This window comes from Sus scrofa, chromosome 14, assembly GCF_054392235.1.
Source record: "Sus scrofa isolate SSC_HxYL_T2T_F1_AM1 chromosome 14, Sscrofa_HxYL_maternal_Yorkshire_Landrace_v2.0, whole genome shotgun sequence".
Taxonomy (NCBI): domain Eukaryota; kingdom Metazoa; phylum Chordata; class Mammalia; order Artiodactyla; family Suidae; genus Sus; species Sus scrofa.
The window spans coordinates 81,062,755-81,090,312 of record NC_139396.1 but is presented as its reverse complement, the minus strand read 5'-3'; the positions used below and the strand labels follow the sequence as shown (position 1 = coordinate 81,090,312).

General features: G+C 39.8%; 1 protein-coding gene across 2 annotated transcripts in view; it reads left to right on the top strand.

Annotated features, from left to right (window-relative positions):
• Positions 1 to 17,405, top strand: part of TSNAX (translin associated factor X) — a 31,070-nt gene extending 13,665 nt beyond the window's left edge. Inside the window, exons 5-7 of one of the 2 annotated variants that reach the window (XR_014825572.1) lie at positions 11,489 to 11,616; positions 14,572 to 14,736; positions 15,617 to 17,405. Coding sequence is in view for 1 of the 2 variants with exons in the window: in NM_001243607.2 (NP_001230536.1) it covers positions 11,489 to 11,616; positions 15,617 to 15,994 (506 nt within the window). In the remaining variant the exon portion in view is untranslated. 2 annotated transcript variants of the gene reach the window in all.
• Positions 17,406 to 27,558: the final 10,153 nt, after the last annotated feature.

The following is a 27,558-nucleotide window of genomic DNA, read 5'->3' as shown; positions in this document are numbered from 1 at the left end:
AGTTACTCTTTTGAGATGAGGCCTGTTGGTTGACAAGGTTTTGGTGGGGGCGCTAAGTCAGGAACATCTTGCTCAGTTTGGACACATTCACCAAGTCCAAAAGGTCTTTATTCCTTGACACACTGTCTTAATTTACCATGTCCTAACAGGGTATGTAATAGTGTCCCCCACACATAATTTACTATTATTTCTTGGTATTATGGTACATGGTGGCTAGGGTATCATTTTGGAAAAATAATAGCCTCTTTTAATTGTGAGCTAATACATTGAAAAGAAAGCAGGAAAGAACCCCAGAACTATCGCTTTCTCTCTTTTTGTTTTTTGTTTTTAGGTCTGCACCCACGGCATATGGAAGTTTCTGGGCTAGGGGTCGAATCAGAGCTACAGCTGCTGGCCTACACCACAACCACAGCGACATGGGAACAGTAGTAGCTGCCTCATGGACTGCTTTGAAAACTAAATGAAATAAGTTTATGGAACCCACGTCTTACTTTGGGACATAGCTGTTACCAGAAGTTTGTTCTCCTCCTCCTGGAATTTAGCAGAATTAATTTGTACTAGTGTGCTAAATTCTAAAATTTATTTTCATTTTGGGTAAAAGCTCAGTAATACTTATTTGCTCAACATACTCTCTTCAGTGCTAATGTAAAAGCCTTGCTCAGATAAAATTCAAATCAGACAAAATCCAAGTTGGTGCAGTTGCATTTGTTTTACTATTGGTAGTATACTAGCAAATACTTAGCAAAGCTAAGGCTTATAAATAACATTAATTTTCGATGTACAGTTTATATGTTTGTATGTTTTTAGCAGAGTGGCCTGTGAATCAAATCTGGATCTGATTTTACTTTAACATTTCATTGATTTTGTAAAGCTAACTTTTGAAAAAATTCGGGTGATATTCTTACAAATAGTTCCGAATGCAGTTTTTAAAAATTGAGGTATAATTTACATATAAAATTAACCCTTTTAGGGGAGTTCCCATTGTGGCTCAGTGGTTAACAGGTTAACAAATCTGGCTAGAAACCATGAGGTTGTGGGTTCGATCCCTGGCCTCGCTCAGTGGATTAAGGATCTGGCGTTGCTGTGAGCTGTGGTGTAGGTCGAAGACTAGGCTCGGATCCTGTGTTGCTGTGGCTGTGTTGTAGGCTGGCAGCTACAGCTCCGATTAGACCCCTGGCCTGGGAACCTCCGTGTGCCTTGGGAGTGGCCCTAAAAAGACAAAAGACAAAAAAATAAGAAAGTAAAATAAAATTAACCCTTTTAAATTATACATACAGTTCAGTGGTTTTCAGTATAACCCTAAGGCTGTGCAGCTGTCATTACTAGCTAATTCCAGAATATTTTCATCAAACCCAAAAGAAACCCCTTAGCCGTTCGCCATCACTTTCCATCTTGCTTCCCCCACCCCGATACCCCCACCCTTGGCAACCACTGATCTACATTCTGTCTCCATGGATTTGCCTCTTCTAGACACCTACCTCATAGAAATAGAATCACCAGTGTGTGGCCTTTTGTGGCTTCTTTCACTTAGCATAATGTTTCAAGGTTAATCTGTGTCATAGCGTATTAGCACTTTATTCCTTTTTGTGGTGAATAATAGTTCATTGTACAGATACACCACATTTTGTTTATCCATTCATCAGCTGATGGACATTTGGTTTGTTTTCTGCTTCTTGGCTGTTGTTAATAATACCACTGTGAACATTCCTACAGATCCTTGTGTGAACATATGCTTTGGGTTCTCTTGGGTATATCCCCCTAGCAATGGAATTGCTGTGTCAAATGGCAGATAATATTCTAAAACACTAAATGCCTAGGAAGAAAGTTGAGACCTGAAATTTGAATTTATGATGAAACTTTTGTCTTGTCTGTTTACATTTATATATAGTTTTTGATGGAGATTTGGACTTGGATGTATAGTAAAAATAATCAAAAACTTTTAATTGGGTTTCCTTGTGTATGTTCTTAAGGAGAACAAGTAGAAAAATAACAAATTATGTAAAAGCAGCCTAAAGACTTCTCTCTTACTGGCAGCTGATTTTTTAAATAATTCTAATTGGATTCTATCCAAGGCAGAAGCAGAAGGAGAAGGCATTGTTTGATGGAATATAGCAGTAGGTTGAAAATCACCTTGGGGATTATTCACTGAAAATAGCGGATGTCCTTTTCATCAAGTTGAAACATAACTTTTTTAAACATCCTTTTACCTAGATGTGACCAAAAATGCTTCCAGTGTTTGGGACCAGATGTCCTTGAACTTTCTCTCTGGTATATTTTGAAACCTAATTTCTGTAGAGTAGAAATGGCCACCCCCTCTCTGAAGTAACTCTAATCAAAAACATCCCAAGGACAACTTAAATAATAATTTTAGGTATACTTGAAAACATAATGTGTAATAGCCGCCCACATCAATAGAGGTTGATACCACAGATGAATTTTGAGGGCTCTTCTTCCCTACAGAAATTAAACCGGGGAGATCCCATGCGGTGTAGCAGGTGAAGGATCTGGCATTGGCACTGCTGTGGCTTGAGTTGCATCTATGACGAGGGTTCATTCCCTGGCCTGAGAACATCATATGCCAGGGACATGGCCAGAGAAAGTAGATTAGATAACCCATGAGTTCTAATTCTGAACTTCATCAGTTCAAACTCTATAATCTTCCAAGACTGTCTTCTTTCTCTCTTCTCTTTCCCATTCTTTCCTTCTTTCCTTCCCTCCCTCCTTCCTTCCTTCTTTCTCTCTCTCTCTCTCTCTTCCTTTTGCTTTTTTTAGGGCCACACTCGAAGCATATGGAAATTCCCAGGGGAGGGGTTGAAGCTGCAGCTGCTGGCCTACACCTCAGCCACATCAACACCAGATCCAAGCTGCGTCTGTGACCTACACCACAGCTCATGGCAGTGCTGCATTCTTAACCCACTAAGTGAGGCTAAGGATCGAACCCATGTCCTCATGGATTCTTGTCGGGTTCGTCACCACTGAGCCTCAACAGGAACTCCAGAGTATGTCTTTCTTTCTTTTTCTTTTTTTTTTTTCTTTTTAGGGCTGCATCTGTGGCATATTGGATGTTCCCAAACTAGGGGTTGAATTGGAACTGTAGCTGCCGGCCTACATGACAGCCACAGCAACGCAGGATCTGAGCCAAGTCTGCGACCTGCACCACAGCTCACAGCAACTCCACATCCTTAATCCACTGAGCAAGGCTGGGGATCGAACCTTTGTCCTCATGGATGTTAGGTTTGTTTCCGCTCAGCCATGACGGGAACACCCAGAATATGTCTTAATGGACTTAATTTAAGTCCAAAGTACTATAAAGTACAGTTAGATAGTTCTGAACCTTTGAATACAGAATATTAATGTTGTTAAAGCACCTAGAGCTAAAATAAAATACAGCTTATGAGGAGGAACAAGGAGAGATTTATTATATGCTTAGCAGTTAACTAAACATATGAGTCTCTTCTACACATGAAATGCTGTCTTTGGGAATGGGGGAAGGAGCAGGAGTTGTAACAAAGGAGTTGTAACAAAGGGATGATTCTTGCCCTCAGAGTTCTAGGGTGGAAAAGGTGGTTTATACAGCTGTTATAATGCAGAGCCAACTGAGACATTTAATTGAAGTATACATTTTATGTAGTGGGTTTCTAGAAATGAGTGCTGCCTTGACTGGAATGTATCAAACATTTAAACTTGCTTTTTACAGGTAGGAAGAGATTTAAGAGGGCAGCATAGACACCAACCAGCACAGCATCATGAAAGTATATAGTATGAGAGATTAGGGAATAAGATTAAAGCACGGAGAAAAGCTGAACCGGGGATTTAGTGGGGAGAAAAAGTGAGAAAAAGAGAATATGTTTTATATGGAAGTAGAATGTAAAGAAGCAGGTAATGTGGGAAGGGGGTGAGCTTCTAATTTATAGAAATGCTTTTCACTCATTATATGACCTGAGTGAATTTCTTAATTTCTTAGAACCTCAATTTGTTCATCCATAAAGGAAGGATAACGATACAGCCATGTAAGGTTATAATGAGCTTTAAAAAGCTGGGTGTAAACTACCGGATGCATTATTTTAGATATAATTGACACTCTAGACTTGGTAAGGTACCACTAATATTTGATGTATACATTATTTAAAGTCTTTCTGCAGACTTCTCAGTATATACCCAAAGGAATTGAAAGCAGGGATTCGAGCAGATATTTGTATACATGTTCATAGCAGTATTATTCACAATACACTAAAGGTGGAAAAAATCCAGGTGTCCACTGATGAACGAGTAGGTAAACAAAATGTGGTCCATCATACAGTGCAGTATTATTCACCTATTAAGGGCATTCTGACACAGGCTACAACACGAGTACATCTTGAGGACGTGATGCTAAGTGAAATAAACCAGTCATAAAGGGGCAAATACTGTATGGTTCCATTTATATGAGGTAGCCAGAGGAGTTAAATTCATAGAGACAAAATAGAATGCTCTTTGGTAGAGGCTAAGGGAGAGAGAAGGAGAAGTTATTTAATGGGTATAGAGAATGAGTTTTGTAAGATGAAAAGCTTTCTGGAGAGAGATGGTGGTTTTGATTACACAACAATGTCAATGACCTTAATGTGACATACCTGTACCCTTAAAAGTGGTTATAATGGTCAATTTTATGTTGTTTACCCTATTTGGTGAATTTGATATTTTTTCTTATGCATTTGTCCATAAGACTGCAACCATTTTATTTTATTTATTTATTTTGTCTTTTTGCCTTTTCTGGGGCCACACCCGAGGTACATGGAGTTCTCAGGCTAGGAGTCTAATTAGAGCTGTAGCTGCCAGCCTATGCCAGAGCCACAGCAACTCGGGATCCGAGCTGCGTCTGCAACCTACATCATGGCTCACGGCAACGCCGGATCCTTAACCCACTTAGCAAGGCCAGGGATCGAACCCGCAACCTCATGGTTCCTAGTTGGATTCATTAACCACTGAGCCATGACAGGAACTCCAGGAAAGATTTTTTTTTTTGACATTTTCAATAGGAAGGATAGTTCATACCAGTCTAAATTTGACAAGTATCACAGAGATCAGGATGTCTGGTACTGTGATTTTATAATTGAGACATAGTCCTGAATGTTGGTTGCATTTAATTGATTTTATTAACTACAAATTGTCTTTTAAAATATTTTCATTAAAATAATTTTCCATGCTCTGAATTGGTTCGGGTGGATAAAACAACTCTATAGCTAATGAATTCATCCAGATGTTTTTTTCATTCACAAAGAAATGACATTTTACCAGTATGTCCTCTTATTGTTAGTATCTTTGTTAAGTAAAGTTCATTCAGAATCAGGAATAGGAGTTCCCATCGTGGCGCAGTGGAAATGAATCTGACTAGGAACCATGAAGTTGCGGGTTCGATCCCTGGCCTCAGTGGGTTAAGGAGCCGGCGTTGCTGTGAGCTGTGGTGTAGGTCGCAGACATGGCTCGGATCTGGAGTTGCTATGACTCTGGCTTAGGCTGGCGGCTACAGCTCCAATTAGACCCCTGGCCTGGGAACCTCCATGTGCCGAGGGTTTAGCCCTAATAAGAAAAAAAGAGAGAATCAGGAATAGTTTAGTTTTGCTGCTTTTTTCTTTTTTAAAAGATTTCTTGTGCGGTAGATTAAGGATATGGTGTTGTCTCTGCAGCTGCTCAGGTTGCTTTGGAGGTGTGGGTTCAATCTCTAGCCCAGAAACTTCCATGTGCCACAAAAAAAAAAAAAAAAAAAAAAAGGGAGTTCCCATTGTGGCGCAGCAGAAACGAATCCAACTAGAATGAGGATGTGGGTTCCATCCCTGGCCTTGCTCAGTGGGTTGGAGATCCAGTGTTGCCATGAGCTGTGGTGTGGGTCGTAGATGCAACTTGGATTTGTCATTGCTGTGGCTATGGTATAGGCTGGTGGCTGTAGCTCCAATTCGACCCCTAGCCTGAGAACTTCCATATGCCACGGGTTCAGCCCTAAAAAAAGCAAAAATAAATACAACTGATTAGTGCCACAAAGGAAAGTCACATGGTCCTAGGTAAACATACAGTAAGGGCTTGACTTAGAATGGGGTGGCGTGAGACAGTTCTTTCAGAAGGTGCTGTTTGCTGGAACTCTGCAGGATTGGTAGTAATTAATCAGGTGAAAGAGCGAGGAGAGCGTGGTACGAATGAAGGCTGGAGGGAGCAGCACACAAAACCCCTAGAAGTCAGAGGGCACAGTGTGGGTGAGGAACTGAAACAGGTAGGGCACGGGAAGGGAAGGAGAGGTGATAGAAGTTTTACATTTTATGCCCACTTATGTGAATTCAGCTGAAACATCCTGCCTCACCAGACATGGCAGGATCCTCCGGTGGAACAGAAGCAATAAGAGTTACAGAGAGAGGCAGGGAGGGGATAGGGAGGTAGTAATTTATTTGGAGGAGTTGGCCTCCATGATTTGGGGGCTAGGAAGTATGAAATTTGTAAAGCAGTCTGGCAGGCTGGAATTTCAGTTAGAGTTGATGTTGCAATCTTGAGTCTGAAATCTGTAGGTTGAAACTTAGGGTTTCTTTGTTGTAGTTTTGGAGTAGAATTGCTTCTTTGGGGAATCCTCATTCTCTCTTCTTAAGTCTTAAAGCCAGTTGGATGACCTCCCCCACCCCCGCCCTACCACACCCCACCCCATTATAGAGGGTAATCTGCTTTACTCAGAGTCTGTCATTTAAGTAATATTAATCACATCTAAAAAATGCCTTCACAGTCACATTTAGACAGGTGTTTGACCAAGCAGCTGGGTACCGTAGCTAGCCAAGTGGCCCATCATAGAGTATTGCCATAGAAAATAGAGAATAGACTGGGTCAGTATAAGTAATAACCTTTCTTCTGTCTGATTTCTTCTACCTTGAAGTACACACTGGAGTCTGTACCTTGACTATCAAATCAGCTTGAGATTATAGGTATATAGATATGATTATCCTTCATCTTCAGGCTTACCTGGCTAATCCCATTAAACTGAGATAACATTGAAGCCCCAGGAAGGTTTGTGTGCACCACCTTCAGCTGATGGAATCTTGCTTCCTACACTCTCTCCTACCCATCAGTTACCACATGTACCACAAGAGGGAAGGCCTTGCTACTTGTGTTGGATTCCAGCATTTAAAGCACTATTTTTGCTCAGTATGGCCCTGAAGTGTAAGCCAACTATAAGAATTTGAGGGCAGGACTATGCCTAGAAATATTGAAAAAGTAGTGGTTTATATTAACCCTGGGGAAATTTCGTTTAGAGTACATGCAAGCCTTGCATTTTTTTTATTTAAAAGATTTTAAGAGCAATTCTGACACACAAATAGGGGTTTATGTACTCATCTTTGAAATGTGTATCTTTGTGAATTATAACTTGACAATAGCATGAGTTGAGGCTGATGATGTAAGTGGGGTGGAATTAAGCAGCTTCTCCCCCCGCCTCCCCTTTTCTAGGGCCACACCTGTGGCATGTGGAAGTTCCCAGGCTAGGGGTTGAATCAGAGCTGCAGCTGCAGGCCTACACTGCAGCCCCGGCAACACGGGATCCGAGCTTCGTCTGCAACCTGTACTGCAGCTTGAGGCAGTGCCAGATCCTTAACCCACTGAGTGAGACCAGATAATGAACTTATATCCTCATGGATACTAGTTGGGTTCCTAATCCACTGAGCCACAATAGGAACTCCTAAGCAGCTTCTTATAAACCATGTTAATGATTTTGCTCTGTATTCTAACAGAGCAGTGGTGTGAAAACAGTCTGTGGTGTGAGAATGGATAATAAGAGAAAAAAAATGGATGAGGGAAGGCCTGGAAGCTCTTAGAATTGGCAAAACAAACAGGACCAGGTTTGGAAGGAAGACTGATTTCATCGTTGGACCTGCTGATTTTGAGGTCCCTCTGACGGGATTGTCTTATATCCACTTGGATATATGTGACTCTGACCCAGAGCTGTAGAACAGGAAGACGTGACCAGGGAGGTAGAAGAAAGGGGGAACTGGAAGATGATGCTGTCAGAGGAGCCAAAGGGAAGCTTGTTTAAAGGAGAAGAGTGGTGAAAATGCTGAATGCTGCTAAGATTAAGACTGAAAAAATATCCATTAGGCTTACTCAGTATGATAATTTTCGTGAGAGCTGTGTTAGTATAGAGATGTGCTCAGGCTACAGTGAAGTGTGAGATGTGGTTGTTGAGCTACTTCAGGAATTCACTCTGGAGGGGAGGAGAGAGACAGAACCAAAGTTGGGAGGAAGGATAGGGCGATGCATGGAAGAGATATGAATGAGTTAAAGTGTTGACAGTATCGGGGGAAGCCTCATCTGAGGCAGGGAGAATCCATTAAGGTTGGGTGGCATCTGGATCCCGAGGCTGGCTGTGCTGGCCAGCCAAAAGATGGACCGCCTCGTATATGGTCATAGGGGTAAAGGCAATATGGTACCATTGTTTATTTTCCCACATCCCTGTTGTATTCATCAAAGTCCAAACAGCAGACAGAAACTGAATGGTAGTGTGAAGAGGGAGAGTTTAATATGAAGAGTTAATTGTGTAGGGGATTACTTTATAAGAGGCACCACATGCCCTGAAGAGTACAGGAACATCAGAGGGGGTACCCACTGGCCCAGGGCTGATGCAGAGCATCTAAGGAAGGAGCTTTTGGAAGAGTCCTCCCCTCACCCTCTGAAATTATGGCCCTTCAGATGGCAAAGAAGTTTGCTGAGGTGTTGTGCTCATGGATTCTCTGGGGAGGGGCCGTATCGTGGGACTTGCCCAGGGTGGGGCTCACCAGAAGCCTTCTTCCAGATCTCTAAGGGAAGATAGATGTCCCCAAAGAAAGGCGACATGCTACTGGCCACTTCGAGCTTCTGGCTGTCCCAGCTTAGAAGGCCGCCAAGAGGGGCACTTGAAAACTGACAACAAGGAAGGGAGCTTTCTGCTTCTTTGCTGCCCTTCGAGCGCCCTCTGCCAACAAAGCTTAACATTGTGCCAGCCGCAAAGGAGAAACGCTTAAGGGTTCACCTCCATTGTCTGTGATAATGGCGCTGAGAAACAGTATGGTGACAAGTGTCGCATCTATTATTGATCTTTTCAGTTTTTTTGACTTTTCTATTGTAGTGATGAATATCCTTGTACATAAATCTGAGTGTATCTTGTTTAACTCTGATTCATAAGAGCTAATGGCACGAGCATATTTGGTTGCTGTTTGCCTTTGTATGCATAAAGTATTTCTGGGAGGAAATGAGAACTGTGGATTGTCTTTAGGAAAGGGAACTGGGTTTTATGAACCTATTCCTAAAACTAAAAATGTACAGAAATATTTTTTATTGTAAATATTAAAAAGTTACGTGTTTTGTTAAACTTATTATTTCATTTCTCAGCATCTTCCAGTTACATTTCTCAGCATTTTCCAGTTACAGTTCATTATTAAAGTGTCCTTATCATGTCTTATTCTGTCAGCTGAAGGCACCTGTTTTCTGACCTTACTTTAGCATGACTTGCTGCTTAATATGTCAGGCTATTTTCATATAGTTGTTTCCTCTTATTGTTATAAAAACTAGGTCATCCTTTTCCTTGTGTGTCTTTGACCCTCATATGGCATTTGATGTACTGACAACTGCAGTGGTTGACCTCCTCAACACGGCTGCTACCAGGCCTGACTTGTAGTGTCAGCTACTGGGAGTTGTGTGAATGCAGGCCTCTGTGGTGAGAGGTGTTACCAATGACCTACCCAGTTCTGGGTTTTCTTCCTGAATTTAGTCTCTTCTTCCTGCTTTTACAATAAAACCTTCAAAAAGAAGACTTAAGTTTCTTAACATGACAGTATTTTAAGAAATGCTTTTTCCCTCTATTACCTTCTAGATTAAGACATGATAAAATAATGTTAAAATTTGTAGCTATAGAATTTGGTTGTTTTAAAACACTTAGGGTATTTATAGTACTATTTTTTACCTTTTTATATTTAATTCAGTATGGACTCTGTAGAATAAATATCTGATATTTTTAGTATTACTCATTAGCTTTTTAAAAAAAAAATACTAAACTACTAAAGCAGAAAGGATTGCTTTTTTTTTTTTAGGGCCACACCTTCGGCATAGGGGTCAAATTGGAGCTGCAGCTGCTGGCCTACACCACAGCCTCAGCAATGCCAGATTCCAGCCACATCTGCAGCCTATACTACAGTTCACAGCAGCGCCAGATCCTTAACCCACTGAATGAAGCCAGGGATTGAACCCACATCCTCATGGATGCTAATTGGATTCTTTCCACCAAGACATGACAGGAACCCCCAGAAAGGATTGATTTCGAGTATGAGAAAAACATGAATTTGAATTTTGACACTTTGATCTGCATTATTTACAGTGTTTTTAGCAATTAAAATTAAAAAGTCAAATGACCTTGAATTTTATGTGTCATTCGCTTGAATCATCATCTGTTTTGCTGCTTAAGGGAACAAAAAATAATCTGTATAGTTTTTGTTGAAGACTATCAGCATTTTTTTTTTTTTTTTTTTGGTCTTTTTGCCATTTCTTGGGCTGCTCCTGTGGCATATGGAGGTTCCCAGGCTAGGGGTTGAATCGGAGCTATAGCAGCCAGCCCACACCAGAGCCACAGCAACGTGGGATCTGAGCCACATCTGCAGCCTACGGCACAGCTCACAGCAATGCCAGATCCCTAACCCACTGAGCAAGGCCAGGGATCAAACCCACAACCTCGTGGTTCCTAGTCGGACTCATTAACCACTGAGCCACGATGGGAACTCCCATGAAGCCTATCAGCATTTTTGTAATAGCCCTTTCTTAAATTCTTTAGAAGGGAGTGGTGCAGTGGAAATGAATCTGACTAGAAACCATGAGGTTTCGGGTTTGATCCCTGGCCTCACTCAGCAGGTTAAGGATCCAGCGTTGCCGTGAGCTGTGGTATAGGTCACAGACGTGGCTCAGATCCTGCGTTGCTGTGGCTGTGGCGTAGGCCAGCGGCTATAGCTCCGATTAGACCCCTAGCCTGGGAACCTCCATATGCTGCGGGTGCGGCCCTAAAAGGACAAAAGACTAAAAAAAAAAAAAAACTTTAGAAAATATTTTTCTGAAAAGCTTTGCCCTTTCTCTGTAAGAAAGAGGTAGATTTTTAAGACCAGTGGCCTCATGAAGTACAAGGGGAAATTGAGTACATTTATTTTGGAGCTGCCTGAGGTTCAGTCAGAGAAGTGTTCGCTCTGTTCAGTGCTAGCCTCCACCTGTCCCCAGCTGGTTCTTTGCATTCTAAGAAGCCATCTAGGACTGATGTTAAGTAGGCATCCTTTAAGCTTTTGTTGAGTGAGGTGTTGAATAGTTTGAAGTTCTTTTTTTTTTTTTTTTTTATTTTCCCACTGTACAGCAAGGGGGTCAGGTTATCCTTAGATGTATACATTGCAGTTACAGTTTTTTCCCCCTGAAGTTCTTTATTATGACATCCTCATTAGTGGCCATTCCTTAGTCATTTTCTTGGTTGGTTTTTCAGGACTGCAGGAATACGTGGAGGCTGTCTCTTTTCAACACTTCATCAAAACACGATCACTCATCAGCATGGATGAAATTAACAAACAATTGATATTTTCAACAGAAGAAAATGGGAAAGAAAATAAGACTGTAAGAATTTAAAATCATAATTCACATTTATCACATAATTTATATAATAGTATGATAATTATAGGAGATTTATTGGCTTATAATGCTAAGACTGTTGAGATGGGAATGTTTTCTGAAGTGTGATTTCATAGATTCCCAATTATGGTCTTTTTAAATATTTTAGTTAGTGGATGAAACAACTATGGGTATGTTGGAGGGAGATAATACTCTTTACCCAGAGCATTATTGAGTGATTACTCTAAGTCCACTTAGGTTTTACTGTATATTTACTATGTGCCCTTTATAAGCACTCTCTCATTTAATCCCTTTATTATTCTTATGAGGTGAGAATTATCGCCTTCATTTTACAAAGATGGAAACAGACTTTTAGAGTTTTAAGTAATTTATGAAAAGCTACACAAATAGTGTGACTGCTAACCTTAAGCCAGGTGTCTTGAATCCAAAGCCAGAGAGTGTCCTTGTCTACTCTGCCAGTGTTTCTCAAAGTGAGCTACAGGGGACCTGTGCCAGGTATCTACCTCAAAGGAGTGTTTTAAAGGATTTGATCAAAGGTCTTAAGTTAGGCACAGATAACTTAACAGATAAGTGCTCAGTAGTTAGTTGTCATTATAAAAGTCAGGACAGATAAGTGCTCAGTAGTTAGTTGTCATTATAAAAGTCTGTATAAATTTGTTATGTAGTGAGAGATGTTAATCACTTAGTTCATAATGCTTGTATCTGAAATATTATTTAGCTATTCTAAATTAAGGAAGGAGAAACTTTTGTAGTTCAACTTTTAAATAAATACTATTTTTTCCCCTTGAGTTTCTAGATACAGTATTCAGGCAGTGAGGTAAAATTTGAATATATGGTGACTTCCTAAGATACTTAGTATAGTTCAAGAAAAAATTAAACAGTTTCTCTCTTTTTATTTTTCATCAGTTTTTCTTTATTATAATAATCGCTCAGAGTCAGGATAGGTAGGCACAAAGTAGATGAAGCTGTGAAAATCATATTTTCTTGAATATTTCCTAAAATGTTAATATTGAAAAGTGAGATTGGAGTTCCTTTGCAGCTGGATCAGTGGGAGGCAGGTTTGATCCCCCACCCTGCACAGTGGGTTAAGGATCCAGCATTGCTACAACTGTGACATAGGTTGCAACTGTGGCTCAGACCTGATACCTGGCCTGGGAACTCCATATGCCTCGGGGGCAGCCAAAAAAGAAAGAAAGAAAAAGAAAGTGAGACTTAATTTGGCATGACTGAGATACAACTTACTTTAAGGAAACCCTGTATTTTCTCAATTTTAAAAATTATATGAAGTTTATTAAGGGGGAAATTCATCTTGAGAAGTAAAATTCCTTCAAATTTTTAATTCATTACCTATCAGAAAGAAGGGTAGGCTTATTTGACCCTCCTTCTTAAATCTTAGGCAAGTTACTACACCTTCCTTTTGAGTTCTAATTCACAGTAGAAGTTAGGGCAAAAAGGTAAAGAGAAACTGAGAGGACATGTACTGTTCTGAGGATTTAGGTAGGAAATTATTCTACGGTTATGGTGTTGCAATAGTCATATGCTACGCTTCTAATAATGTTAAGACCACATTCATAAAGAAATTTTCCTTTTAGAGCTAAAGATTCTTTTTGGTGCCAAAAATTCCGGTAATTCAGTTAGGGGAAGATATTTTTCTCTGACTTGCCTGTTGAGAGTGTTGTCAGAATCATTTAATTTTTTAAAAACTTTTTATTATGAAAATTTTCAAATACATAACAAAGTGGAGAGAATTGTAACACATGAACACCCATATACCCCATTACCTGGATTCAGTACTCGTTAACATTTTGTCATACTTGCTTCATCTAAATATCTTTTGCTAAACTACTTTAAATTATAGATATGATATTTTATTCCTAAGTACTTCAGATCCATCTTGAAAAACTGCATTTTAAGGAATTTTCTTTCCCCTAGTTTCTAATACATATTATCAGTTAAGCAGAATTTATTTCCTTGACAGTTAGTTGAAATTTGTTAGTTTTTCTAATATACTTTTTTTCTTCAAAATCGACTTCTTCGTTATAACCAGGAAACTCCTTCTGTCTAAAGATAGAAACAAAGAACATTAACGTTTTCTTAAGCAAAGGTCATTTTCATAAATGACTTAGGAAATGACCAGCCACCTCTTCATACCTGCCACCCACAATCTGTCCTTTCCAAAAAGATTCCATTTCTCTTAATAAGTCAATAGAAACAAAACTTAGTGGGTGCTTTTATGTCAGGATAATTGGGAAGCTAACTTTGGGTACTTACTCAGTTCTACCATTAACTAGTTATACTACCTACAGTGTTTCTTAGATCTCATTTCTTACACTCTGTATTTAGAAGATTGGACCAGATGGTCTCTGAAGAGTCCAGAGGCATTAGGATTCATGTATTGGATACAGAACAACCAGAGTCCTCTTAATAAAACCTAAATTTGACTCGGTCATTTCCTCGCTCAATGACTCTCTGTTACCTAGAGGTAAAGTTCTGATTTCTTAACGTGACCTTCTCCCCTTGTTCTGTCTTTCTAGACTAAGCCTCTACTACTTCTTTACATTTTACTCAAAGGAAATACCTCACTAATTCCTCAAATACACGTCACAATTCTCACCACGCCTTTGCAGTTCTCTCTGCCTTAAACGTCCTCCAGTGTAACTGCAGCCCATCTAGCTAAGTCTCTTACAGACATTATGTCACTATGTAGTGTCAGACTACATGTTTAGTCACTATGTAGCATTGCCTCTTGCTGGAAGAATCCAGTAGAGAAAGAGAAACTGGTGTGGAGAGAGGAGACACGTGGTGGTGGTGGTAACGGTGATAGCAGCTAACATTTATTGAGTGTTTACTTTGTGTTGGGCATTATGCCAGGAACTTGGTAAATGTTATCTCATCCTTAAAATACACCTCTGAGGTAGGTACTGTTATCCCATTTTACAGATGAGGAATCTGAGGTTTAGAGAGATGAAATAACTTGCCCAAGGGCATACACCTTATGAAGCAAGGTCCTGGAAGAGGTGGGAGGAGATGGGTCAAGGTCATTTGGAAGAGTTAACCTCAAACAAGAGGAGGGACAACTCATCATCTGAGACTGGAGGATAGAAGGTAAAGATGGATGTGGACATAAATAAGTTTTTCGTTTTTCATTTTTTGTTTTTTTTAGGGATAAGGTAATTAAGAGAGCTTGTGCCAGGTGATCTGGCAAATAACCAGGGCAGTGAAAGTAGGCAATATTGTTTCATGAGAGTGAAGAGCTTTGGGAGTGAGTAGGGGGCTGAGAAGGAGAGTGGTGAAGGTTTGGAATAGTCTTTGAAGAGACTGGAGAGGACCATCTAAGAATAAGTAAAAGGATTGGTGAGTAATTTGTAGTGGTACAAACTCTATACAGTTGTGATTATTGTTATTTTTTTAGCCCAGTGCTACTCAGTCACTTGAATAAAGCACTAACAAGAGTAGATTTTAATACTGATTCAGGGTTGTGTTTTTGCTGGGCAGGTGCAGTAGAAAATTAGGAGCCTAAAGGAACTAAGGAGGATGTAGCATGATGGTCAGTGCTGAGTGGGGATAGAGGTGAGGTCAGAGGGGACTAAGTGACTGAGGAAAACATGGCTGGGTCCTAAACCTGGAGGGCTTTATGATTGGTCATTTAAATGAGCAAGTCAGTGTCATTCAATAAAGGCATTAGGCCTTGTTTAAGAATGTTTTAATTTTATTTTGTATGTCAAGTAAAGTTGGAAATAGTTGATTTTATAATGAAACAGTATTAGATCTCGAAATTATCTTAAACTCCTAAGTTCAGCTCCCTACTGAGGGCATGAATTCCTCTTGTGCTGCCTTGAATGGTCATTTAGCAAAATGGATCATTTTATCTAGAGAAGATTAGTATGATCTGTTGTTAATTTTGTACCTTACATGTGATAGATGCACAGTCCCTCTTTTTCACGGTGTGTTTTCTTTGTGTGTGTGTGTGTGTGTTTTTTCCCAGCCCCCCTCTGATGCACAGGATAAGCAGTGTGGTACCTGGAGCCTGAAACTCACACCTGTTGATTACCTTCTGGGAGTGGCTGATTTAACTGGAGAGTTGATGCGGATGTGTATTAACAGTGTCGGGAATGGGGACATTGACACCCCCTTTGAAGTGAGCCAGTTTTTACGTCAGGTTTATGATGGGTTTTCATTCATTGGCAATACTGGACCTTATGAGGTTTCCAAGAAGTTGTATACCTTGAAACAAAGTCTGGCCAAAGTGGAGAATGCTTGTTATGCCTTGAAAGTCAGAGGTTCAGAAATTCCCAAACATATGCTAGCAGATGTCTTTTCAGTTAAAACAGAAATGATTGATCAAGAAGAGGGCATTTCTTAGAACCTTACTCAGTTGTTATTCTCTTAACTCATAAGAGAGACCAATTTGTAAGACTGTTATTTAGTATATCATTTGACTTTGTGGCTTTTACATAGAAATGTTTTCAGTTGTATTTGTTTAATTGTATACAGGCTGTACATAAAATTACAGAAATGAATCATTTCTTATATCTTGTGAAAATTTGCATACAAATGTTTGCATATAGGCCTGTTTGAACTTTTGCTGGCTCAACTTCATCATTTATCTTTGTAAATGTGAACATGCTTCAGAGTGCACTTTCTGCCATACCTGTGTTGATTTACTTTGTGTGAATTTTGGAGTGGTAGTATTTAGTGGAAGCCATTTATAATTTAAGGTGATGATTTCATTATATGTAGAAAAGGTTTTAGTTTTACATCTGGACTTGAGCTTCCTGTTCAAATTTCTTGGTAATCTTGTGCCAAGCCTCCAAAATAGGCTTATTCCATAGAACAAGGATTAAAAATTAAGTTATCAGTATACTTTAATTTTATGAGATGTTGTAGTGAGAAATCATATTATAGTCTGGCTAAATTAGGCCATTTTGAATCCATATGAAATAGCCTTCCAGAAAAATTGACCAATACCCCTGATGTTAGTTTCTGTATTTAAATTTTTGTCCCATCACAGATCTGATAGAGAGTTGGCACTAACATTGTAATATTTTCCCTGGTGTTTGAGTTTAATTATACACTTGCACATACAACTGAAAAGCTAGTAGTGATTTTTGTTTTTGTTGTCATTATATTTCACTAGGCATGTTTGGAGGCTTTCCTAGTCTAACACCTATAAGAAATTACATATAAATAATTATAATGAAATTTTGAAAGTTTTGAAGTATAAAGTTAATCCAAATCTTTATAGTTGTTCAGTTGTGTTAATTGATAGTATAAAAAGTTGCCAAAGAAGAGTTATCACGTACAATTCAGCAATAAGACAATTGTCAACACAGTTGGGAATAACAAGTAGTATCACTAGTCATAGAAGTAGTCTCACTAGTAATATTTAGAATTGGAATTTGCCTATTAAAATTAGTAATAGATTATTCCCTATGATGTGAAACTGACTTGAGCATGCCACTGTTGGCTGACAAACTAGACGTTTCCATGGGGTTTTGTGAGTTTTGAAATCTAGATACCGGATTTTATTTTTGGAAAGAGTAGCAGCTCTGTTTGCAAGGGCTTTTACTTGAAAGTGTAATTTTCCAAAAAATATCACCTAAAGGAAAATAAAATATATACATGCCTAATAGATTAGGTTTGTTTGTCTGGTGGTAGTAAGATTTTTTTGGTTTCACAGCTGAAATACAGTCTTATTACATATTTTTCTTTCCTCTGCCACTTGAAGTTAAATTTATAATGTTAAAAATAAAAATAAAATAACTATGGATTAATTAATGTCTTACAGATGTTTAAAACTGAACTCTTTTTTTTTTTTTTTTTTTTTTTTGACTTTTTAGGGCCACACCTAAGGCATGTGGAGGTTCCCAGGCTAGGGGTCGAATTGAAGCTGTAGCTGCCTACTTACACTACAGCCACAGCAATGCTAGATCCTTAACCTTTAACACTGAGTGAGCCCAGGGATCAAACCCATGTCCTCATGGATACTAGTCAGGTTTGTTACCACTGAGTCACAATGGGAACTCCTAAAATTGAACTCTTTGAATAAAATATTAAAATAGAAAAGTAAAGCCTAATTTTTTGATCAATTGAGAAATTCTATTTTTTTTTTTTTTTTTTTTTTTTTTTTTTTTGCTATTTCTTGGGCCATTCCCGCAGCATATGGAGGTTCCCGGGCTAGGGGTCGAATTGGAGCTGTAGCCCCCAGCCTACGCCAGAGCCACAGCAACGCAGGATCCAAGCCGAGTCTGCAACCTACACCACAGCTCACGGCAATGCCGGATCGTTAACCCACTGAGCAAGGGCAGGGATCAAACCCGCAACCTCATGGTTCCTAGTCGGATTCGCTAACCACTGCACCATGACGGGAACTCCCAATTGAGAAATTCTTAATCAAACTGTTAACAGAATTTTTGGCCTGTATAGGAATTCTGATATAGGCTGTCTTAATATGGAGATCTGTGATTTCTTAAAATATGTCCAAAGGTAAGGAAAGTCAGGACAGACATCTCTTCACATCTCATTGACCCAAACTAGGTAATAACTTTTCTATCCCTCAGCCCTCGAAACCAGTTATCCACTAAAGGAAGGTGAGATCACCTTGACAAATCAGCTTTCCCTTGTCTGTGAGATGTAGAGCAGACACAGAAACTGGGTTAGGGTGTTGCCATCACAGATGAAAGGGAAATGGCCTTTGGGTAGGCCATCAGCAGTAGCTCCTGCAGGTGGATTGGTGCCATGGCTGATGATACATTTCTACACTGCATGTTATACCAGCACAGGGGGCATTAGACCCAGATGGTAGCAAATCTCTAAATACATCTGGACTGTGTCTCAGTTTTAAAAGTGTTGCTCTCATAGCAGCACTTGGGTAATGTTTTACATCTTTATCATAAAAAGAAACTCGTTTGAGTTCCCTTGTGACACAGAAGGTTAAGGATTGGTATTGTCACTGCAGTGGCCCAGGTTGCTGCTGTTGAGGTGCAGGTTCAGTTCCTGGGCCAGGAACTTCCATATGCTGCAGGTATGGCCAAAAAAAAGATTAAAAAAAGAAACTGGTTCTAGGTAACATGACAAATTGCTGAAAGAATTATGAAATAAAATTGGATTAAGTCCTTCATAAGTAATGCTACCTGTATTGAATCTGTTTTTTCACAGTATACATTACAGAGCCCTAGGCCTTTTTGAAGGCTCCTTAAAGAAAGGTGTTATTTAAATGAGACTGGATTGAAAACTTGATCCAAGGCCTGTGCTATCTACAAAAGACTCACTTTATTTATTTATTTATTTTTTATTTTCCCACTGTACAGCAAGGGGATCAAGTTATCCTTACATGTATACATTACAATTACATTTTTCCCCCACCCTTTGCTCTGTTGCAACATGAGTATCTAGACAAAGTTCTCAATGCTACTCAGCAGGATCTCCTTGTAAATCTAAGACTCACTTTAGATTCAGACAAACAGATTAAAAGATTGGGAAAAGGAGTTCCCATTGTAGCTCAATGGAAATGAATCCTACTAGGAACCATGAGGTTTTGGGTTCGATCCCTGGCCTTGCTCAGTGGGTTAAGGATCCGTTGTTGCTGCGAGCTGTGGTGTAGGTCAAAGACGTGGCTCAGATCCCATGTTGCTGTGGCTGTGGTGTAGGCTGGCAGCTACAGCTCCAATTCAACCCCTAGCTTGGGAACCTCCATATGTCTCGGGTGCAGCCCTAACAAGACAAAGAGACAAAAAAAAAAAGCTAAATAGACTTTAAGACTTTTTTTTGCTTGAGACAAAGAACAACATGTAATGGTAAAAGGCTTAATCCATTAAGGATACATAACAATCGGGAGTTCCCATCATGGCTAAGGGGTTAACTAACCTGACTAGGGTCCATGAGGATGAAGATTCAATCCCTGGCCTCATTCAGTGGGTTAAGGATCTGGTGTTGCAGTGGGCTGTGGTATAGGTCACAGACATAGCTCAGATCTGGTGTTGCTGTGGCTTTGGGGTAGGCTGGCAGCTGTAGCTCTGATTTGACCCCTAGCTTGGAATACATGACAACCACGTGTGTGTGTATAACAAAGAGCCCCAAAAATCTATGAAGCAAAATATGAGATAATTGAAAGGAGAAATAGACAATTCAACAGTGATAGTTGGAGACTTTAATACTCAACTTCTAATAATGGATAGAAGAACAAGATAGATGAGTAAGGAAATAGAGAACTTGAGCAATAATATAAACCAATTAAACCTAACACACATACATAGATCATTCTACCCAGCAAGAGAAGATACATTTTTCTCAAGTGCATATGGAACATTATCTACAAACTATCAGGCCGCAGAGTAAGTCTCAATATAATTAAAAAGACTTAAGTCATATAAAATATGTTCTCTGTCTGTAAATGGAATGACAGTAGAAGTTTGAAGTAAATTAAGAAAGTTCAGAAACATGTGGAAATTAAGCAGTATACTCCTAAAGAGCCAGTGGATCAAAGATGAAATTACAGGGGAATTAGAAAATATTTTGAGAGGAATGAAAAAGACACAATATACAACTTAACAGGATCCAACAAAAGCAGTGCTCAGAGGGCAATTTCTAGCTTTAAACCCTTCATTTAAAAGAGTCACTTCAGGAGTTCCCATCGTGGCTCATGGTTAATGAACCTGACTAGTATCCATGAGGATGAGGGTTCAATCCCTAGCCTTAGTGGGTTAAGGATCTGGCATTGCCATGAGCTGTGGTGTAGGTGGTAGATGTGGCTCGGATCTGGCATTGCTGTGACTGTGGTGTAGGCTGGCAGCTGGCACTCCAATTTGACCCCTAGTTTGGGAACCTCCACATGCCATGGGTGCGGCTCTAAAAAGACCAAGAGACCAAAAAAAAAAAAGTCACTTCAAATCAGTAACCTGAACTTCTACCTTAAGAAACTATTGAGTTCTCTTGTGGCACAGTGGGTTATGGATCTGGCATCGTCCCTGCTGCAGCTTGAGTTGTTGGTGTGGTATGGGTCTGATCCTGGTCTGGGAACTTCCACGTGCTGTGGGTGTGGCAAAAAAAAAAAAAAAAAAAAAAAAAGGAACTGGAAATGTAATAGCAAACCAAACCACAGAGGAAATAGAAGAAAAGAAATAAAGATTAGAGCAGAGAATAGAAAACAATAGAGAATGTCAGAACAAAAGTTGGTTCCTTGAAAAGATGAATAAAATTAACAAACCTTTGGCTGAACTGACCAAGAAAAAGATGACTCACATCACTAAGATCAGGAGTAAAAGAGGAGACATTACTACTAACCTTACAGAAACAAAAACTTTATAAGGGAACACTATGAACAACACTATTGTACACTAAAATTATGTAATCTAGATGAAATAGACAAATTCCTAGGAACTCACAAATTATCAAAAGTGACTCAAAAAGATGTTGACAGGGAGTTCCCGTCATGGCGCAGTGGTTAACGAATCCTACTAGGAACCATGAGGTTGCGGGTTCAGTCCCTGCCCTTGCTCAGTGGGTTAACGATCCGGCATTGCCGTGAGCTGTGGTGTAGGTTGCAGACATGGCTCGGATCCTGCGTTGCTGTGGCTGTGGTGTAGGCCAGCGGCTATAGCTCTGATTGGACCCCTAGCCTGGGAACCTCCATATGTCACGGGAGCGGCCCTAGAAAAGACAAAAAAAAAAAAAAAAAAAAAAGAAAGAAAAGGCAAAACAAAAACACACACATACACACACACACACAAAAGATGTTGACAATCTAAATTATAACAGATTAAATTACTAAGAAAAAAAACTTGCAATGAAGAAAAACCCAAAACCAAATGGCTTCACTGTTGAATTCTACCAGATATTTAAAGATTAACACCAGTTCTCATGTTCTTTCCAAAAAAATAGGGAACACTTCCTAACTCATTGTATATGCATATTTTTTGTCTTTTTAGGGCCACACCTGCAACATGTGGAAGTTCCCAGGCTAGGTATCCAATTGGAGCTGCAGCTACCCTCATACTCCACAGCCACAGGAACTCAGGATCTGAGCTGAGTCTGTGACCTACACCACAGCTCACGGCAACAGTGGATCCTTAACCCACTGAGTGGGGCCGGGGATCGAACCCTCATCCTCATGGATACTGGTCGGGTTTGTTACCACTGAGCCATGACGTGAACTCCATAATTCATATTAAGGCATCATCTTCATACTAAAGCCAAACAACTATAGACCAGTGTCCTTCATGAATATAGATGCAAAAACCCTCAACAGTATACTAGCAAACCAAATTCAGTCACAAAAATTATTCTGTACCATGACTAAGTGGAATTTTATCTCAGGAATGCAAGATTGGTTGGTGCAACATGAAAATCAAGTGGTAACATACCATATTAATGGTATGAAGAGGAAGAAACGTAGTTTATCTCAATTGAAACAGAAAAGTCACTTGACAAAATTCCAACACCCTTTCATTATAGAAACACTCAACAAACTCAGAGTAGAAGGGAAATTTCTCATCCTGATCAAGAGCATCTGAAAAACACACACACAAAAAGCTAACATAATTCATGGTGAAAGGACTGAAAGCTTTCCTTCTAAGATCATGAACAAGACAAGGATGTCCAATCCTTTTTTTTTTTTTTTTTTTTTGTCTTTTCAGGGCTGCACCTTTGACCTCCCAGGCTAGAGGTCGAATTGGAGCTACGGTGGCCAGCCTACGCCAGAGCCATAACAATACCAGATCTGAGCCACGTCTACGACCTACACCACAGCTCACGGCAACACCGGATCCTTAACTCACTGAGCGGGGCCAGGGATCAAATCCACACCCTCATGGTTCCTAGTCAGATTTGTTTCCGCTGTGCCATGATGGGAACTCCGATGTCCAGTCCTGTTTAACATTGCACTGGAGGTTCTAGCTAAGGCAATTAAACAAGAAAAGGGAATAAAGGGCATCCAGTTGCAAAGGAAGAAGTAAAACTATATTTGGAGGTAACATGACCTTTTTTTTTGGGCTGTGCCCATAGCATGTGGAAGTTCTTGGGATCGACCCCATGCCACAGCAGCAACTGCAGGATCCTTAACCTGCTGAGCTACTAGAGAACTCCAACATGATCTTACATATGTGCCTCTAAAGAATCCTCAAAACCGCCAAAACTATTAGGACTAATTAATGAATTAAGGAAGGTTTCAGGATACAAGATCAATAAATAAAAATCAGTTGTATTTCTATAAACTTGCAATTAAAAATCTGAAAAGAGGAGTTCCTATTGTGGCGCGGTGGAAACAAATCTGACAGGTGTCCATGAGCATGCAGGTCTGATCCCTGGCCTCGCTCAGTGGGTTAAGGATCCGTTGTTGCCATGAGCTGTGGTGTAGGTTTCAGACTTGGCTTGAATCCTGAGTTGGCTGTAGCTGTGGTGTAGGCTGTAGCTCCAATTCGACCCCTAGCCTGGGAACTTCCATATGCTGCAGGTTTGGCCCTAAAAAGCAAACAAACAAACAAACTGAAAAGAATATCAGGACAATTCCATTTATAATAGCATTAAAAAGAACAAAATACATATAGCCATAAATTTACCTTAAGAAGTGAAAGTTGTACACTGAAAGCTGTAAAACATTGCAGAAAAATTAAGACCTAAATGAATGAAAAGGCATCCTGTGTTTGTGGAATGGTAGGTTTAATATTGTTAAGATAGCCGTATTCTGCAAATTGATCTGTAGGCTTAGTGAAGTCCTTATCAAAATTGCAACTTCATTTTGCAAAAATGAAGAATCTGATTCTAAAATCATTTGAAAATTCAAAGGACAAAGAACAGACAACATATCATTTGAAAAAAAGGACAAAGTTAAGGCTCACATTTTTTAAATTTCAAATCTTACTGAAGGTACAGTGAGCAAGACAGTATAGTACTGGCATAAAAATCAATATCAATGTGATAATATTCATATTTTAGGAGGTCCCGCTGTGGTGCAATGAGATCGGTAGTGTCTCGACAGCACCAGGACACAGGTTAGATCCTCGCCCTGGTGCAGTGGGTTAAAGGATCCAGCGATGCTGCAGCTGCAGCGTAGGTCACAACAGTGACTCAGATCTGATCCCTGACCTGGGAACTCTGTATGCTGTGGGGTGGGCAAAAAAGAAAAAAAACCAAACAAACTGAATTCTGTAAAGAAACCCATGTATCTGTGGTCAGTTAATTTTTTACAAAGATACTGAGATCATTCAATGTGGGGAAAGAATGGTCTTGAACAAATGGCACAACTGAGTATCCACAAAAGAATGAAGTTGGGCCCTTCAGATCATATACAAAAATTAATTTGAAATGGACTAAAAACAGTTAAGAGCTGAAACTATAAAACCCTTAGAAACAGGTGTACATTTTCTTTCTTTTTGTATGTGTGCTTTTAGGGCAACACGCATGGCATGTGGAAATTTCCAGGCTAAGGGTCTAATCAGAACTGTAGCTGTCAGCCTATGCCACACCCACCACAACATGGGATCCAAGCCTCATCTGTGACCCCACAGCTCTCGACAATGCTGAATCCTTGACCCACTGAGCAAGGCCAGGGATTGAACCTTCATCCTCATGGTTCCTAGTCGGGTTTGCAAACCATTGAGCCACAGAGGGAACTCCCAGGTGTACAGTGGCTTTTTAGGTATGACCTCAAAAGCACAAGCATCCAAAGAAAAATATAAATTGAAACTTCCATCAAAATTCAAAACTTTTGGGGCCTTCTCACCATGGCACAGTGAGTTAATGATCTGGGTTATTTTCTGTGGAGGCCGCCCGTTCGATCCCTAACCTGGTGCAGTGGGTTAAGGATCCAGCACTGCTGCAGCTGCAGCATAGGTCACAGCTGTGGCTCAGATTTGATCCCTGGCCCGGAAACTTCTGTATGCCACGGGTGCAGCCAAAAAGAAAAAACAACATAAAATTAAAACTTTTGGTACACCAAAGGACACTATCAATCTTAAATCAACTATGCTAGTAAAAAAATTTAAAAAGGGCTCTATAAAGAAAGTGAAAAGGCAACCCACGAATGAGAGATCATAATCCGATAAAATAATGATATAATGACAATAGATGTATGTATCTAGAATATATACGGAACTGTTACAAACAACTCAGCTTAACAGGCAAAAGATTTGAATAGACAGTTTTGTAAAAATGACTAAGAGCACATGAAAAGATGTTAAACATCGTTAGCCATTAGGGAAATGCAAATCAAAATCACAAAATACCACCTTACATGGAGTTCCCGTTGTGCAGTGGAAACAATCTGACTAGGAACCATGAGGTTGTGGGTTCGATCCCAGGCCTCGCTCAGTGGGTTAGGGATTCAGCGTTGCTGTGAGCTGTGGTGTAGGTTGCAGACGCGGCTCGGATCTCATGTTGCTGTGGCTGTGGTGAAGGCCAGCAGCTCTAGCTCCAATTTGTTTTTTTTTTTTGTTTTTTTTTTTTTAATTTTCCCACTGTACAGCAAGGGGGTCAGGTTATCCTTACATGTATACATTACAATTACAGTTTTTCCCCCTCTAGCTCCAATTTGACCCCTAGCCTGGGAACCTCCATATGCAGAGAATGCAGCCCTAAAAAGCCAAAAAAAAAAAAAAAAAAAAAAAAGACAAAGCACCACAGTACACCCACCGTATATATAAATGTCATGTCTATATCTTTTATATAATAGAGAAGGAAGGAAGGAATAAGATGGAGGGGGGGAGAAAGAGAAAAAGAAAATCAGAGAGGAGAGGGGAAACAGCGTTATTCATTAGAGCCAGAAGTAGAAACGACCCAAATGTCCATCAGCAGATCAATGGATAAACAAAGTGTGTTATACTCCTAAAATGAAACATTATTCAGCTGTAAAAAATTAAATACTGGTATTTGCATCATGGATGAGCCTAGGGAACTGTGCTAAGTGAAAGACACTAGATACAAAAGGCCAGATACTGTATGATGCTATGCTATTAGAATATTTCATATTTCTTATTTGAAATATTGGCCGGGATGGGGAGTGTAAAGTGACTGCTTCAAGGGGCTTCTTGATGAGTCGATGGAAATATTATGGAATTAGTGGGAATGGTTGCACAATCTTGTGAGTATACTAAAAGCCACTGGATTGTAGGTTTTAAGATGGTGAATGTTATGTGAATTGTATCTCTGTAATAATTGTTAAATATTTTTCAAATGGGTTTATTCATTCCTTGAAATTTTGCTTGAAATTACCTGGTATTTTGTTTATGGGAAGATTTTTTTTAAAAATGATCTATTCAGTTTCTTTAATTGTGTAGGACTGTACAAGTTGTTCACTTCCTTTTTTTTCATTGTTTTTTTCTTTCATCATTTCTTAATGGTAAGTTTCGATAAATCGTATTTTTTTCACAGGATTAGTCTATTTTGTCTTCATTTTCAATTAAAAAAAATTTTATTGCTTTTTAGGGCTAAACTCTTGGCATACAGAAGTTCCCAGGCGAGGGGTCAAATCAGAGCTACAGCTGCCGGCCTATACCACAGCCACAGCAACACAGGATCTGAGCCACGTCTGTGACCTACAACCCACACACACAGCTCACAGCAAAGCTGGATCCTTAACCTACTGAGTGAGGCCAGGGATCGAACCTGCAGCCTTGAGGTTACTAGTCAGATTTGTTTCTGCTGTGCCACAACAGGAACTCCCATTTTCAATTTTTTGGTTTTTTTTAAATTTTTATTATTTTTTATCTTTTTGTCTTTTTGCCATTTCTAGGGCAGCTTCTGCAGCATATGGACGTTCCCAGGCTAGGGGTCTAATCAGGGATATAGCCGCCAGCCTACACCAGAGCCACAGCTATGCAGGATCCGAGCCTTGACGGCAACCTACACCACTGCTCATGGCAATGCTGGACCCTTAACCAACTGAGCAAGGCCAGGGATCAAACCCGAAACCTCATGGTTCCTAGTCAGATTCATTAACCACTGAACCACGACAGGAACTCCTTTCAATTTTTTGATAGAAAGTATTGTTAGTGGTTTGTCTTGCCCTTTTTTTTTTTTTTTTTCAGAACCATACTTGCCGCATATAGAAGTTCCCAGGCTAGGAGTTGAATTGGAACTACAGCTGCTGTCCTATACCACAACCACAGCAACTTGGGATCTGAGCCATGTCTGCAGCCTACACCACAACTCATGGCATTGCTGGATCCTTAATCCACTAAGCAGGGCCAGGGATCGAACCCACCTCCTCATGGATGCTAGTCAGGTTTGTTACTGTTGAACCATGATGGGAACTCCTTTTTTGTCTTGGGGGGGGGGTGTTAGTATTTTATTATATTTATATCCCTGCAATATCTGTATTTATAATTTATTTGTGTTGTCTTTCTGTATACATTTTTTTGGCCTTGCCTGCAGCATGCAAAAGTTCCAGGGCAGTGACAACACTGGGTCCTTATCTGGCAGGCCACCAGGGAATTCCTATATGCTTTTTTATTTTCTTCTACTTTGAGGGGATTTATGTTTAATATTTTGTTATATATATTATAATTTTTACATTTTTCTTTAGCTATTTTTAGACATTTTCCACTGTGTCTTGAACATTAGTTTTATAATTTCAATGAAGGTTTGTGGAGTGCTTTTATTGGTAAGATATTTTTGCTGACTAGTCTACTTTCTATATAATCCTGTATTGATCAACCTTGATCTCTTTTCAAGAGACTCAGGGGTCCCTCCCCTCCCCCAAATCTGGGAATTAGTAGGTGCCTGATTAGCTTCTACTGGCTAACTTTTATTGTTTTCCTTCCTAATTGATCTGTTAATTCTGTGGTTTCTATGATACCAACTTCCTAGCTCTTGACAGACTTCCCAAAAATCTGTTTAAGAAAATACGATTGGGAGTTCCCATTGTGCTTCAATGGTAAAGACCCTGACTAGCATCCACGAGGACGCATGTTCAATCCCTGGCCTCGCTCAGTG